This window comes from Aspergillus lucknowensis, assembly GCF_044049455.1.
Source record: "Aspergillus lucknowensis strain CBS 449.75 chromosome Unknown BJX67scaffold_23, whole genome shotgun sequence".
Classification (NCBI taxonomy): Eukaryota; Fungi; Ascomycota; class Eurotiomycetes; order Eurotiales; family Aspergillaceae; genus Aspergillus; species Aspergillus lucknowensis.
In genome coordinates this window covers 36,993-49,282 of record NW_027263567.1, presented here as the reverse complement: position 1 = coordinate 49,282, position 12,290 = coordinate 36,993, and the positions used below count along the sequence as shown (strand labels likewise).

Sequence of the window (12,290 nt, the reverse complement as noted above, 5' to 3'; positions counted from 1 at the left end):
AGGTAGATATGGCTTCCGCAATCGTAACTGGCGCCACTGGTACATACTGTCCCCAGTTAGATGATACTGGAAGCTAACATCCCAGGCATAACCGGCAACGCGATCGTCCACCACCTGTGCAAAGACCCCTCCTACACCAAACTCTACACCCTCTCGCGCCGCAACCCGGGCGCCTCCGACCCCAAAATCCAGCATGTGACCATCGACCTCCAAGGCTCCGCAGACAACATGGCCACGCACCTCGCGGACATCTCCGCAGAATACACCTATTTCTGCGCATACATGGCCCACGAGGACGCCAACGAACTATGCCGCATAAACGGGACCATGCTCGCGAATTTCCTCACGGCTCTCGAGAAAACCGGCGCAATTCGCAACCTCAAGCGCTTCATCCTCACCTGCGGATTCAAGCAGTACGGCGTCCACCTGGGGAACTGCAAACAACCCCTCCTCGAAGACGACCCGTTGCTCGAAAATGATCTCGGCGGCCGGGGCGCGGGGGCGAAATGGCCCCCCAATTTCTACTACACGGAGCAGAAGATCCTCCGCGACGCGGCATCCCGCCACGGAAACACCTGGGACTGGATCGTCACTCTCCCAGAGGACGTCCTCGGCTACGCACGCGGGAACTTCATGAACGAGGCCACGGCCTTGGGTCTCTACTGCAGCGTCTCGAAGCTCCTCCCGGGATCGGAGTTGCCGTTCCCCGGGTGCAAGGCGGGCTACTTCGCATTTAACACGTGGACGTCTGCGAACATGCACGCGAGGTTCTGTCTCTGGGCTGCGGCCGCAAAGAAGGAGGTGGGGAATAACGTCTTCAATGTGACAAACGGCGATACGCAGTCGTGGCAGGATCTCTGGCCGCGTCTGGCGAAGCGGTTTGGATGTCGTGTTCCGCAGCCCATGTTTCCTAATGGGGGGATACCAGATACACCTGGTTACATGGGGTTTGATTCAAAGACGGTGCGCATGCCCGGGGCGCATCCGCTCACAGCACGAGCAGAGGATCTAGGCGTCTCTCATAACCCATCGACTGAAGAAACACCCACGCTCTTCCTGCAAATCGATCCCGAGAAATGGGCGAAACGTCCGGATGTAAACGATGCCTGGGTTAGGCTACGCGATAAGTACGGTCTCGACCAGACGGCGTGGGAGGGGGCGACGTGGGATTTCTTGACCTTTGCGCTGGGGCGCTCCTGGAGTTGCGTTGGGAGTATGAGCAAGGCGAGGAAGTTTGGGTGGACTGGGTATGCCGATACGTGGGAGGAGTTGGAAGAGACGTTTCGGGTTTTGGAGAGGGAGGGGGTTTTACCGAGTGCTGAGCGATTGAAGGCTGATTTTGAGATGTAAGTCGCTTACTGACCTGTGAAGAGTGGTTGGTATTCATTGATATCGGTTGATCTACAAAGTATACCGGAGGCAATCGACTAGTGGAGGTGGCGAAGGTAGATGAAAATAATCTGCAAGAATACGCCTGCCTTTGTCAAGTGTCTTGTTTTGAAGGGATCTGCTAGTATATTGATTAAGCTTGGTGAGGCTCCTGTGTTATTTATAGCCTCTAAGCGCTGAGCGAGATCAACCCCATGAGTTTGTTTGGCGCCTCCGGGCCCTCGGGTGGCTTAAAGAACTTGCCGTCCACTTTCCCATCTCACACCCTCACCACAATCTTCCTACCTCATTATCATGCCCCCCTCAAAGCCCTATCCCACCCCCCTGGTAATACCCCCACTGGACAAAGACAACCACACCCACACACTCATCCTCCTCCACGGCCGCGGCAGTACGGCCGCCAACTTTGGCCACGTCTTCCTCTCCTCGACAGGAATCGCAGCGCGCCTCCCAACGGTAAAATTCATCTTCTCCACTGCCTCAAAGCGGCGCTCGACGGTGCTCAAGCGCATCCCGATCAACCAGAGGTTCGACAATTACTTACTCGGACCCGAATACGCGGGCTGAGTTGCAGGTTGAGGGGTTGGAGGAGACGAGTCGGTTCATGGGGGAGTTGGTTGATGGTGAGGCGAGGGTTTTGCGGGGGAAGTCGATGTCATCTGCGGATGGGTATGATCGTGTTGTGATTGGGGGGTTGAGTCAGGGGTGTGCGGCGGCGGGGTTCTGTCTTTTGGGTGGTTTTGGAGATGCTTCACGAGGACTTTCGAGGAGGTCTTTGGGTTGCCTTGGAGGGTTTATTGGGATGAGTGGGTGGTTGCCCTTTGAGCGGGAGCTGGGGAGCATATTGGACGCTGGCAGTTGGGGTGTGGAAGTTGAAGCTGGAGACGACGACAATGACCCTTTCGTTCGTGATTCAGACGAGGGGGGGTACTCCCCCGACTATCCAGGCGCTGAATTACGTCCGAGATATCCTTGATTTACCACCACTACAGGGTGCTCGGAATTCCGACGGCGAGTCGGGGGATGTACCATATCTGAAGACACCGGTATTCCTCGGCCACGGCGCTGCGGACCCAAAGGTCTCTGTGAATCTAGGGAGACAAATGGCGTCCATCTTGGCTGAGGGATTCGGAATGGACATTACGTGGAAAGCGTATGAGGGGTTTGGACACTGGTATAAAGTGCCTGATGAGATTGAGGATGTGCTGCTGTTTCTGAAGGAGAAGGTTTGGGTGGCAGTTGTCAACGAAGTGCTCTCTTCTGGATAAGTTAGCTTTGTGATATCCGCACTATCTCATTCTTCAGTCTTTCCAAGATATCCATGGATCTTGCCGGTCCAGAAGTGCTCGATGAGATGCACCAATCACAGTCTCGGAAATTATATTGAACGGGGAAGACAAACCAAGCAAACACCCTAGATCCCCGCCAAAGATCCGACAATTTCTCTCCAAACTCCAACTTCGATCGCCCACAGTCCAGCTCAATCCCCCAGTCCAGTTGCTCACTCGCATGTTCCGCCAACTCGTCAAAATGGCCGAAGAATCCGTACCAAAGAAGCCCCGTCTCGGCTCTCCCCAGATCGGAACTCACAAGTACCTCCCAAGAAAACAATCATCCCTTCCCTCGTCGAGACTAACAAGTAACCTAGCGGTCACTTCCACGCCGACGAAGCATTAGCCGTCTACCTCCTCCGCCTCCTCCCAGCCTATTCGCACTCCCCGCTAATCCGAACCCGCGACCCGGCCCTCCTCGCAACCTGCCACACCGTCGTCGACGTCGGCGGCGAATACGACGCCCCGCGCAACCGCTACGACCACCATCAGCGCACGTTCAACACCACATTCCCGGGGTTCGCGACGAAGCTCTCCTCCGCGGGGCTGGTATACATGCATTTCGGGAAGTCGATTATCGCGCAGCATGCCGCGCTTCCAGAGGAACACGACAACGTCAGTCTGCTGTATAAGAAACTCTACGCGGACTTCGTGGAGGCGATCGACGCGAACGACAATGGGATTTCGGTCTTTGATTCGGCGGAAATCGAAAAGGCTGGTATTCAGAAGAAGTTCCGCGATGGCGGGGTGACCATCACGAGTGTCGTGAATGATATGAATCGGCCCTCGACGGAGGAAGAGGAGAAACTAGACGAGGACGGGCTCTTCGAGAACGCGAGCCGGTTCATCGGGTCGGTGTTTCTGAGGAAGCTCAAGGCTGCCACGGGGTCGTGGTTACCCGCGCGCGAGACCGTGAGGAAGGCGTATGAGTCTCGTCACGCGGTTGATCCGTCTGGGAAGATTATGGTTTTACCGACGGCTGGGATTCCTTGGAAGGAGCATCTATATAACTTTGAGAACGAGGCTGCGACGGGCGACGACGCGGAGAAGGTATACTACGTGCTTTATGCGGAAGGTCCCGCGAAGGACGCCAAGTGGCGGATCCAGGCTGTCTCCGTGAACGAGGGGAGCTTTGAATCGAGACGGCCGCTGCCGGAGAAGTGGCGGGGCGTGCGGGATGCGGATTTGGACGGCGTGATTGCGGCCGAGGGTGGTCAGCCTGCGGTTCCTGAGGGGACGGTATTCGTTCACGCGAGTGGGTTTATCGGTGGGCATAGGACGCGGGAGGGCGCGTATGCGATGGCTGTTCGCGCTTTGCAATAAAAGTTTCTTCTTCTTCTTCTGTAAAGACATGATACCAGATATCAGCTAGTTCAGTTACATCGTACAGCTGTGCAAGTATGCATTCACAACCTCCACAAACGCCCCCGGCTGCTCAACCATCGGCAAATGTCCAGCCTTCGGAATAATCTTCAACTCAGCAGCTCCCTGTCCCTCAACCTTCAAATCGTCCGCCATCTGCGCCATCGTCTTCGGCAACACGCCGTCCCCCTCCCCGGCAACAAACAACCCTCCAACCTTGGCACTCCCCATCCTCCCCCGCACATCATACGCACAAAGCGCCTGCATCGCCTTCCGGAACCCAACCAGACTATTCCCGCGCACGATCTCCTTCACCCTGCCCAGAACACCAGGTTGCGTCTCATACGACTCAGGCACAAACCACCGCCTCGTCGTCACCTCAGCCAATTCCTCCCCTATTATGGACTCGCCGGTTGACGGGTCGCGCGCCCCCTCGGCCTCTGCCATATCAGCCCGATCATTCCACGCCTTCCGGTTCGTCTCGGGAGCCGAGCTATTCGTGTCACACGCGATGAACGTCTTCACGCGATCGGGATAGAGCAGCGAGGTATTCAGCACCGTGACCCCGCCCAGACTCACCCCGATCAGGGCCGCCGTCGGGACGCGCAGGGCGTCAAGCAGCGCAATGATATCCGACGCAAGGAGGTCAACGGTAACCGGTACCTCCCCCGCGGCAGCATACCGACCGCGGGTGTTGTACCGGAGGATGCGGAATTTGCGGTTCCGGGCATCAGAGAGGAAGTTGTCGACGAAGGCGTCCCAGATCGTATAGTCGACTAGGATCGAGTTGCTCAGCACGATGACGGGCGCGTGCGGGTTCGTGCTCCCCTCAAGACGGTAGGGGATGTCCACGCCGTCCTGAGTGGTGACGAACGACTCGACGGCGGGGTTTGTAGCGTGCGGGAATGTGCGCGTGCGCCCGTCATTCGAGGTCCAGCGTCCCGCGCTGATTGTATCGGGCGACGTAAGCGCGTGGAGTTCGCGCGGCGCCGGACCAAACGTGTACGTCCAGTTGTAGATGCGGCGGGTCTTGGAGGCCAGGGACTCGGCGACTCGGTTGCGCCAGGGCGTGTCCATTGCGGCCTTGTGTTCGGGTCCGCCGAGGCCGTTCTGCGGGGTGAATTCGTGCAGGGCGACAAATTCGCGACGTGCGTTGGGGTCTATTGATGCCGTGACGAGGACCCGGCTGCGGCGCCAGCCGGGCACGCGCGCGAGCATGGGGATGTGTTCGTCGCGGTACCAGCGGCGCAGGTCGTCTTCCGCGGCGGGGTCGGCGGGGTCCGCGCGGAGGGTCGAGGTATTCGAGATGAGAACGTGCCCCGCGGCGGTGGTGTCCGGCTGCTCGTTCAGCGGCACGAAATCAGCCGCGGTTTCGTCCTGGAGGAGGTCGTAGAGTTTGCGGTCGACGGCGATCTGGGCCATTGTGGCCTTCTCGCGCGGGGTCTTGACTGCGTCCCCACGGAGGGCGAGGTACGGCTCGCGCGTGAGCTCGACCATGTCGGTGATGTCGTAGAGGGCGAGCCATTCGGGCTCGAGGCTGTCGACCGCGCGGTAGCGGAAGCCGTTTGTGACGAAGGGGAGGCGCAGGCGTAGAGGGCCGTGTTCGGTGTTGTACCAGTCGTGGAAGTGGGCAGTCGGGAGGGACTGGCGAGGCTGCATCGTCACGTACAGGAGGCCGGGAGTCGCCATTTTGAGCTGAGTTTCGCGGGGAGAGTCTGCGAGAGCGTGAAGAAGGGTAGGGAAGAGTGACTGCGAGAGAGTTGGCCGTCCATGATGCTTTTGACTGAAGTCATCGGGAGTGGTGTGGCGACGACTGCCGACTTTGCTGCCGATGGATAAACGCTTAGCATGATCCGCTTCCCCAACACTGAATGTTGAACATTAAGTTGCGGATATGAGAATACTTCATTTTAAAAGATATGCCTATGCTAATTTACATCAATTTAATCCACTCGCTCCAGTCTCTGCACAACCACGGCTGTGGCAGCTCCCCCGCCATTGCAAATAGCAGCAACACCATACTCGCCAGGCTGCAATTGATGCAGCAGAGTCGTCAGGATACGCGAGCCGGAGCTACCAAGGGCATGGCCGAGTGAAATGGCGCCTCCCAGTGGATTGACCCGGGCATTATCTAGTCCGAGAATCTACGATAGTTAGCAAGTTGTAGTTGATACTGAGTTCGGAAACTCACCCTCTTATTGGCTTCGACAACGGCAGCAAACGCTTCGTTGACCTCCCACACGGCAACCTGCTCTTTGGTGATTCCAGCACGCTCAAGGGCCAGAGGAACAGCCTTGGCCGGCGCGACGGGGAAGTCCACCGGATCAACAGCAGCGTCGGCGGAAGAAACAAGGCGTGCAAGAACACGGCTACCAGCGCCAAATTCACGCGCAAGGTCCGCATTAGCAAGAACCAGAGCCGACGCACCGTCGTTCAGGCTCGAAGCATTTCCCGCAGTCACGGTCCCAGTGCCGTCTCTCAAGAAAGCAGGCTTGAGAGTCCTCAGCTTATCGATCTTCAAATTCTCATACCCCTCATCGCGCTCAATGACAGAATCCCCCTTCTTACCCTTCACAGTAACAGGTGCAATCTCCTCTGCGAACTTACTCTCGCTCCACGCCTTCTGCGCCCGCTCGTACGACTGGATAGCATACTCATCCTGCGCCTCGCGCGAGATATCATGCTTCTTCGCCGTCGTCTCCGCACAAATCCCCATATGGAACTGGTTATAGACATCCCACAGCCCGTCCTTAATCAGCCCATCCTCCAACTTGATCTCTCCGAACGCAGGCTGCTGGCTCGAGCGCGGAAGGTAGTACGGCACACGCGACATATTCTCCATCCCCCCCGCGATCTGCGCTTCCGCGAGGCCAAGCTGGATATTCTGGGCGGCGAGCACGACGGCCTTGAGGCCCGACGCACAGACCTTGTTCACGGTCATCGACTCCACTTCTGGTGACAGGCCGGCGAAGATGGAGGCTTGACGGGCGGGGGCTTGTCCGATGGAGCCTTGCAGGACATTCCCGAGGTATACGTCTGTGAACTTCTCGACGGGGACGCTGGACTTTTCGATGGCGGACTTGATGGCGACGGCGCCGAGTTGGGGGGCGGAGACGGAGACATATGAACCGTTGAACTAGAGGGTTAGCGTGCTGCTCAAAGTCAGCGTGAGAGACTGTATATACCTTTGCCGTAGGTGTCCGAGCAGCACTGAGAATGTACGCATCCTGGATCTCCTCGAACGCCGAACGGGTGACGCTGAATTGCCTCCGCCACTGCGAAGCGGGGAAGGCCGATCGCTTGAGAAGGCGGGCAGTGAGCCCTGTGGACGGCTGGATAGCCATGTGGACGATTGAATATGTGGGCAGATGATAAAACGCAAGATTATATCGACACTCGAAGACCAGATCGTGAGAAGAAGAGAGATGAACGCTATCGAGGTGTTGAAGCTGCCCGGAAATGGCGCCGCCGATAACCGCCCCTCCGCTGCCGAGGCTGTTGTCATGTGACCTTGCCTCGTTGTCGGATTACCTAATCGGGGGTTGCGCTGGATTGGAAATTTGGAATTACTATTATTCGCGAGTTGCCCCTGAAGGGCCCTCGCACCAAACAGACCTTTCAGTATACATAATTCAAAAACGTTGAGCTACCCCATCGGAACAACCCTTATTCCGACACTCGTCGTCTTGCGAGCTGGAGGCTTGAGATCCACAGCTGATACCGCAAGACAGATGGCGGAGAACGTAAAGGTACTTTCTTTCTCTGATATAGGGCTGCAGGGTGAATCACAGAGTTTTCTGTTCGTCGCCTATAAGAATGTATCCTGGAGAATCATTGCGTTAGTCGAGCCAAAAGAAAACATTCCAACCAACAAGAATCAAACTACATTTTTCGATAAGTGCAGCCGGAAAATCGAGACGGACCTGGCCCAGGTCAGAAGTGACCTTGTCAAAGTTCTCGATAACCGACAAACACTCCTCATGCAAAGTGACTTGCTCGAAACGTTTTGCCACATGCTGTGGGTGCTCCGCAGGTCGATGGTTACCTGATTGACATTGACTCGGGTAGGGAAGGCGATTCCCACCATAACCTTGCTAGGATCACGACGGAGGAGGAGGAGCGGAAAGCTGCCATCAATTCTTCCCATCAAGCGTACAAGCTCGCGATGGACTCGGCTGAGCAGAGCCTGGTCCCCACCCACCCGATCCGCCTCGGCTTAGCCCTGAACTACTCGGTTTTTGTCGATGAGATGCTTAATTCGCGTGACCAAGCTTGCCATGTGGCTAAGTCTTCCTTCGACAATGCAATTTCCGGGAGTTCTGAGACTATCGAGGCAGGTAGGATACAAACGAGTTACTGCTTTTTGCATCGCCAACTGACAGTTCTCACAGAATTGGAAGCCCTTGGTGAGGAGAGCCGGAAGGATGCTGTTTTGATTTTGGGCCTGCTGCGAGACAATCTGGTAAGATCAGCTTTCTCAAATTTTACCTATTCCAGGCGGATATTGATATTTGTACAGACAGCGTGGGATTCATGATATCAGCCTCCAGTCGCTTCATACTCATAATCTGATCTTAATATCAGAGAGAAGATCGCCACGAGACTCGGCACATGGATCCGACCAACCAACCATCGGACCCTCCGGCTCTCCATCGGACCTCCGACAGCATCTCCACAGCGCACATCAATGGCCACCACTCGAAACAATTTGATGCCCACGGCAAAGATCCAGCCCGTCCCACATCACTAAACAGGTCTTGACGAGGAGTAGCCAAGTTCCACCGCCAATAGTGGCCACAGATTGTTGGGGTTTCTCGGGATGTACCCCGCCGGCAGTCATCTTGATATCGCGGCATGAAAATTTTCAAGCCATATTAATAGACACTATCGCCTGTTGGAGATTGTCAATTGACTCCCTAACCGTAAACTCATTTATATTTATATACCTGTATCTCATCATATTTCTATCAAGGCGACTCTGAAAGTATTCGCGACGCATCCATGAATTGCACATCAGCCCTAAGCAATCACGATAGAAGATGGCATTAACCCGCCAAACGGCCGAAAAAGGCCTCCACGACCAAACCAACATCCTCCCGCGCGGCCGCCTCCTCATCGTCTTCGCCGGCCTCGCAATCTCATTGTTCATCTCCTTCGTCGACCAAAATGGCATTACCGTGACCCTCCCCACCGTCGCCGCAGACCTAAACGGGAAAAACACGATCTCATGGGCAGGCACATCCTCGCTCATCGCAAACACCATGTTCAGCGTGCTCTACGGCCGCCTCTCCGACATCTTCGGACGCAAGATCGTATACCTCTCCGCTCTCGCGCTTCTCTGTCTCGCCGATCTGCTCTGCGGCCTGTCCCAGAACGCACCGATGTTCTACGTCTTCCGCGGCCTTGCGGGAGTCGCAGGCGGCGGGATCTCCTCCCTCGCTATGATCATCGTCTCGGACGTCGTCACCCTGCAGCAGCGCGGGAAGTACCAAGGGATCCTGGGGGCGGCGCTGGGTCTCGCGAACGTAGCGGGCCCCTTCATTGCCGCGGCGTTCATACTCAACGCCACATGGCGCGCGTTCTTCTGGATGCTTGCGCCCCTTGCGGCATGCTCGATCCTCGTCGGGTACTTTTTGATTCCTGATAGCGGGCCGCGCGGGGAACTGCGAAGCAGCCTGGCGCGGATCGATTACTGGGGGATTCTGGCGTCGTCGGTGGGGATTATTTTCCTGCTGATTCCGATTTCTGGTGGCGGGGCGTACTTTGCTTGGGATTCGGCCATGGTTGGAGCTATGTTGGTGGTTGGGGGGTTGGCGCTGATTGCGTTCTTCTTTGTTGAGTGGAGGGTTGCGGTGCTGCCCATGTTGCCGAGTACGTCCCTCATCCTCGTGCCAGACGGTGGACAATGTCAGGTCAGCTAACGTCCGACAGTGGAATTCTTCAAGAACAAGGTGATCGTCGCCCTCTTCCTGCAGAGCTTCCTCCTCGGCGCAGTCTACCAGTCATACCTGTACTACCTCCCGCTGTACTACCAGAACGCGCGCGGCTGGTCGCCCATCGTCTCGGCAGCCCTAACTGCCCCGATGGTGGCATGCCAATCTACATCCTCCGTTCTCTCGGGACAGTACATCTCGCGCCGAAAGCGCTACGGCGAAGTCATCTGGCTCGGATTCGGACTGTGGACGCTGTACGTCTCAACCCCCTTATAACAAGCAACCCAAGTCCTACAGCAATGGTGAATAACAAAGAAACCTAACTAACATGGACCACCTGCAGCGGCGCCGGCCTAACCCTCCTCTTCACAACAACAACCCACCCCGCAACCATCGCCGTCATCGTCTCAATAACCGGCCTCGGTATCGGCTGCACATTCCAACCAACCCTCGTCGCCTTCCAAGCACACGTCACGAAGCGCCAGCGCGCCGTCGTCATCTCAGACCGGAACTTCTTCCGCTGTCTCGGCGGCGCATGTGGGCTTGCCGTCTCCGGCGCCGTGTTGCAGGCAACCCTACGGGGAAATTTACCACGGGGGTATGAGTACCTCTCCGACTCGACGTATTCGGTCCCCGCGAGAGAGAGCGTGGGGAGTGAGGTGGTGTGGAGGGGGATTGTGGGTGCGTATATGCGGGCGTCGAGGGCGGTGTTTGTTTTGCAGGTGCCGCTTGTTGGGGCTTGTTTTTTGGCGTGTGCGTTGATTAGGGATCGCGGGTTGGAGAGGCCGAAGGATCCGGATGAGGTTGAGGAGGGGAGCCAGAGTGGCCGTGGAGGTGATGGGTTGCCGACGAGGTCTGTTGACAGGAAGGAGGGGGTTGAACATTAAGCATTTGAGATAGACTCGCATTCATGTATAAATATACACCATAGACTTATACGGTATTCTCTAAAGAACCCAACTCAGCAGCCGTAGCACCAGCAACCTTCGCAACCATCGACAAATCCACCTGCCCAACAACAAACCTCGCCCCCAGCCTCTGGATATAATCCCTCAACAAATCAGCCCGATTATAGATCCCCGCAACCCCCAGGATCTTCCCATGTTTCTTCACAGCAGCCGCAACAGCCTCCATACTCTCCACAAACGAGGGAGCGTCAAAGTCCCCCGCAACCCCCAACTCAATAGACAGATCGTTCGTCCCGACAAGAACGACATCCACGCCTTCTACAGCGGCAATGGCATCGACATTCGCCACGGCCTCGGGACTCTCGATCATCACGATCACCGTGGAGAGCCGTGTATTCCCGACGGCTGAGACGTCGGCGATCGATGCAGCGCGGTACCCTATGTGCGGGAGCATCCCCGTTACAGAGCGCTTACCCAGAGGAGGGTACTTGGCTGCGTTGACGGCGGAGAGGGCTTGCTCTGTTTCGTTTCGCTATTAGTCCCCTAGCATTCTCTTTACTGTGGATCTTGAAAGCAACATACCAACCCGGTCAACATGCGGCACGATAACCCCCTGCGCGCCATTATCCAGTACGCGCTGGATAACCCCCGGCCCGGCCTGCCCGGGCACGCGGACAAACGGGGAGAGCCCCGCGTTCATGGCTGCCACGGAGAGACGGCATGCCGTGTCGAGGGAGAGGGAGGAGTGCTCGAGGTCGATGAAGAGGGCGTGGAAGCCGGCATTGCGGGCGATGTAGACGATTTCTGGGGAGGTGATGAATTTTATGCCGAGGGTCTGGTCTTGCTGTTAGATTTCGTGGTGGGAGAGGACGGGTGTGGAAGTTTAGGGGGATACCCGGCAGACTTTGTCCTCGCTCGCGAGGGTGACGAGGTTATTGGGGAATGTGAGGTCCATGACTTCGTTATATTCTCGAGATACCGTGGTTTTATTCTAGAAGGTAATATGGTAAGACCTCTATGGCAAGGACCAACGTTGGATTTATGGATCCCTACCGACGGTCGTTGTAATGCCCCTCATGACGACCACTGGAACTACTGGTCTCGACGAGTCGGAAGATGATGACCCATTTCAAATTCGGAGACGACCACCGAGGATCCCACGCGACAAGATCAACATCGAGTCCAGTCTGTCCAATGCTGCTCTCGAAGCTCTGTCCAGTTGTTGTTCTGAAGCAGACGACGGATATCAAAGCCGCCTCCGCTTGGGTGGGGGTGCAAGATGCGGCTGTTGTTGCCGTGGGCGAGAGAACGAGACTGCGGGTCCTTGAGCACCACCTTGCCCTCGGGTTTGGAGTATGCTTGGTGCT

General features: G+C 56.6%; 8 protein-coding genes across 8 annotated transcripts; 5 read left to right on the top strand and 3 right to left on the bottom strand.

Moving 5' to 3' along the window:
* Nucleotide 1: 1 nt before the first annotated feature.
* On the top strand, nt 2-1,528 carry BJX67DRAFT_388436 (SDR family oxidoreductase). The gene is made up of 2 exons (XM_071034368.1): nt 2-39; nt 86-1,528. The coding sequence occupies exons 1-2, from the start codon at nt 9-11 to the stop codon at nt 1,348-1,350; spliced, it is 1,296 nt and encodes a 431-aa protein (XP_070885649.1). The 5' UTR covers nt 2-8; the 3' UTR covers nt 1,351-1,528.
* Nucleotides 1,529-2,185: 657 nt separating this feature from the next.
* On the top strand, nt 2,186-2,717 carry BJX67DRAFT_354535 (uncharacterized protein). Its single transcript, XM_071029229.1, has one exon. It carries the CDS (start codon nt 2,283-2,285, stop codon nt 2,655-2,657), a length of 375 nt encoding a protein of 124 aa, XP_070885648.1. The 5' UTR covers nt 2,186-2,282; the 3' UTR covers nt 2,658-2,717.
* Nucleotides 2,718-2,845: 128 nt separating this feature from the next.
* On the top strand, nt 2,846-4,087 carry BJX67DRAFT_354534 (MYG1 family protein). Its single transcript, XM_071029228.1, has 2 exons — nt 2,846-2,981; nt 3,038-4,087. The coding sequence occupies exons 1-2, from the start codon at nt 2,899-2,901 to the stop codon at nt 4,041-4,043; spliced, it is 1,089 nt and encodes a 362-aa protein (XP_070885647.1). The 5' UTR covers nt 2,846-2,898; the 3' UTR covers nt 4,044-4,087.
* BJX67DRAFT_354532 (putative alpha/beta hydrolase) lies at nt 4,088-5,944 on the bottom strand. Its single transcript, XM_071029227.1, has one exon. It carries the CDS (start codon nt 5,769-5,771, stop codon nt 4,098-4,100), a length of 1,674 nt encoding a protein of 557 aa, XP_070885646.1. The 5' UTR covers nt 5,772-5,944; the 3' UTR covers nt 4,088-4,097.
* BJX67DRAFT_354529 (thiolase family protein) lies at nt 5,945-7,683 on the bottom strand. Its single transcript, XM_071029226.1, has 3 exons — nt 7,268-7,683; nt 6,274-7,218; nt 5,945-6,226 (listed from the first exon to the last, which is right to left on the bottom strand). The coding sequence occupies exons 1-3, from the start codon at nt 7,424-7,426 to the stop codon at nt 6,026-6,028; spliced, it is 1,305 nt and encodes a 434-aa protein (XP_070885645.1). The 5' UTR covers nt 7,427-7,683; the 3' UTR covers nt 5,945-6,025.
* On the top strand, nt 7,684-9,011 carry BJX67DRAFT_354523 (14-3-3 domain-containing protein). The gene is made up of 4 exons (XM_071029225.1): nt 7,684-8,100; nt 8,151-8,419; nt 8,474-8,544; nt 8,602-9,011. The coding sequence occupies exons 1-4, from the start codon at nt 7,814-7,816 to the stop codon at nt 8,617-8,619; spliced, it is 645 nt and encodes a 214-aa protein (XP_070885644.1). The 5' UTR covers nt 7,684-7,813; the 3' UTR covers nt 8,620-9,011.
* BJX67DRAFT_354518 (putative MFS transporter) lies at nt 9,012-10,952 on the top strand. Its single transcript, XM_071029224.1, has 3 exons — nt 9,012-9,953; nt 10,014-10,269; nt 10,359-10,952. Exons 1-3 carry the CDS (start codon nt 9,122-9,124, stop codon nt 10,900-10,902), a joined length of 1,632 nt encoding a protein of 543 aa, XP_070885643.1. The 5' UTR covers nt 9,012-9,121; the 3' UTR covers nt 10,903-10,952.
* BJX67DRAFT_381599 (HpcH/HpaI aldolase family protein) lies at nt 10,949-11,878 on the bottom strand (the record flags this gene model as incomplete). The annotated part of the gene is made up of 3 exons (XM_071033044.1): nt 10,949-11,442; nt 11,506-11,758; nt 11,819-11,878. The coding sequence occupies 3 exons, from the start codon at nt 11,876-11,878 to the stop codon at nt 10,949-10,951; spliced, it is 807 nt and encodes a 268-aa protein (XP_070885642.1).
* Between the last annotated feature and the right edge of the window lie 412 nt (nt 11,879-12,290).

Excerpts from the sequence above, each read along its gene's own strand:
- BJX67DRAFT_354535 (XM_071029229.1), top strand. The coding sequence starts at position 2,283 with ATGACCCTTTCGTTCGTGATTCAGACGAGGGGGGGTACTCCCCCGACT.
- BJX67DRAFT_354529 (XM_071029226.1), bottom strand. The coding sequence starts at position 7,426 with ATGGCTATCCAGCCGTCCACAGGGCTCACTGCCCGCCTTCTCAAGCGA. Across the intron at positions 7,219-7,267 it reads CTCGGACACCTACGGCAAAG|TTCAACGGTTCATATGTCTC; the intron begins GTATATACAGTC and ends CTAACCCTCTAG. Across the intron at positions 6,227-6,273 it reads TTGTCGAAGCCAATAAGAGG|ATTCTCGGACTAGATAATGC; the intron begins GTGAGTTTCCGA and ends TAACTATCGTAG.
- BJX67DRAFT_354534 (XM_071029228.1), top strand. The coding sequence starts at position 2,899 with ATGTTCCGCCAACTCGTCAAAATGGCCGAAGAATCCGTACCAAAGAAG. Across the intron at positions 2,982-3,037 it reads CCCCAGATCGGAACTCACAA|CGGTCACTTCCACGCCGACG; the intron begins GTACCTCCCAAG and ends CAAGTAACCTAG.
- BJX67DRAFT_388436 (XM_071034368.1), top strand. The coding sequence starts at position 9 with ATGGCTTCCGCAATCGTAACTGGCGCCACTG. Across the intron at positions 40-85 it reads AATCGTAACTGGCGCCACTG|GCATAACCGGCAACGCGATC; the intron begins GTACATACTGTC and ends CTAACATCCCAG.
- BJX67DRAFT_354518 (XM_071029224.1), top strand. The coding sequence starts at position 9,122 with ATGGCATTAACCCGCCAAACGGCCGAAAAAGGCCTCCACGACCAAACC. Across the intron at positions 9,954-10,013 it reads GGTGCTGCCCATGTTGCCGA|TGGAATTCTTCAAGAACAAG; the intron begins GTACGTCCCTCA and ends AACGTCCGACAG. Across the intron at positions 10,270-10,358 it reads GGATTCGGACTGTGGACGCT|CGGCGCCGGCCTAACCCTCC; the intron begins GTACGTCTCAAC and ends GACCACCTGCAG.
- BJX67DRAFT_354523 (XM_071029225.1), top strand. The coding sequence starts at position 7,814 with ATGGCGGAGAACGTAAAGGTACTTTCTTTCTCTGATATAGGGCTGCAG. Across the intron at positions 8,101-8,150 it reads GAAACGTTTTGCCACATGCT|GGAAGGCGATTCCCACCATA; the intron begins GTGGGTGCTCCG and ends TGACTCGGGTAG. Across the intron at positions 8,420-8,473 it reads TTCTGAGACTATCGAGGCAG|AATTGGAAGCCCTTGGTGAG; the intron begins GTAGGATACAAA and ends CAGTTCTCACAG.
- BJX67DRAFT_354532 (XM_071029227.1), bottom strand. The coding sequence starts at position 5,771 with ATGGCGACTCCCGGCCTCCTGTACGTGACGATGCAGCCTCGCCAGTCC.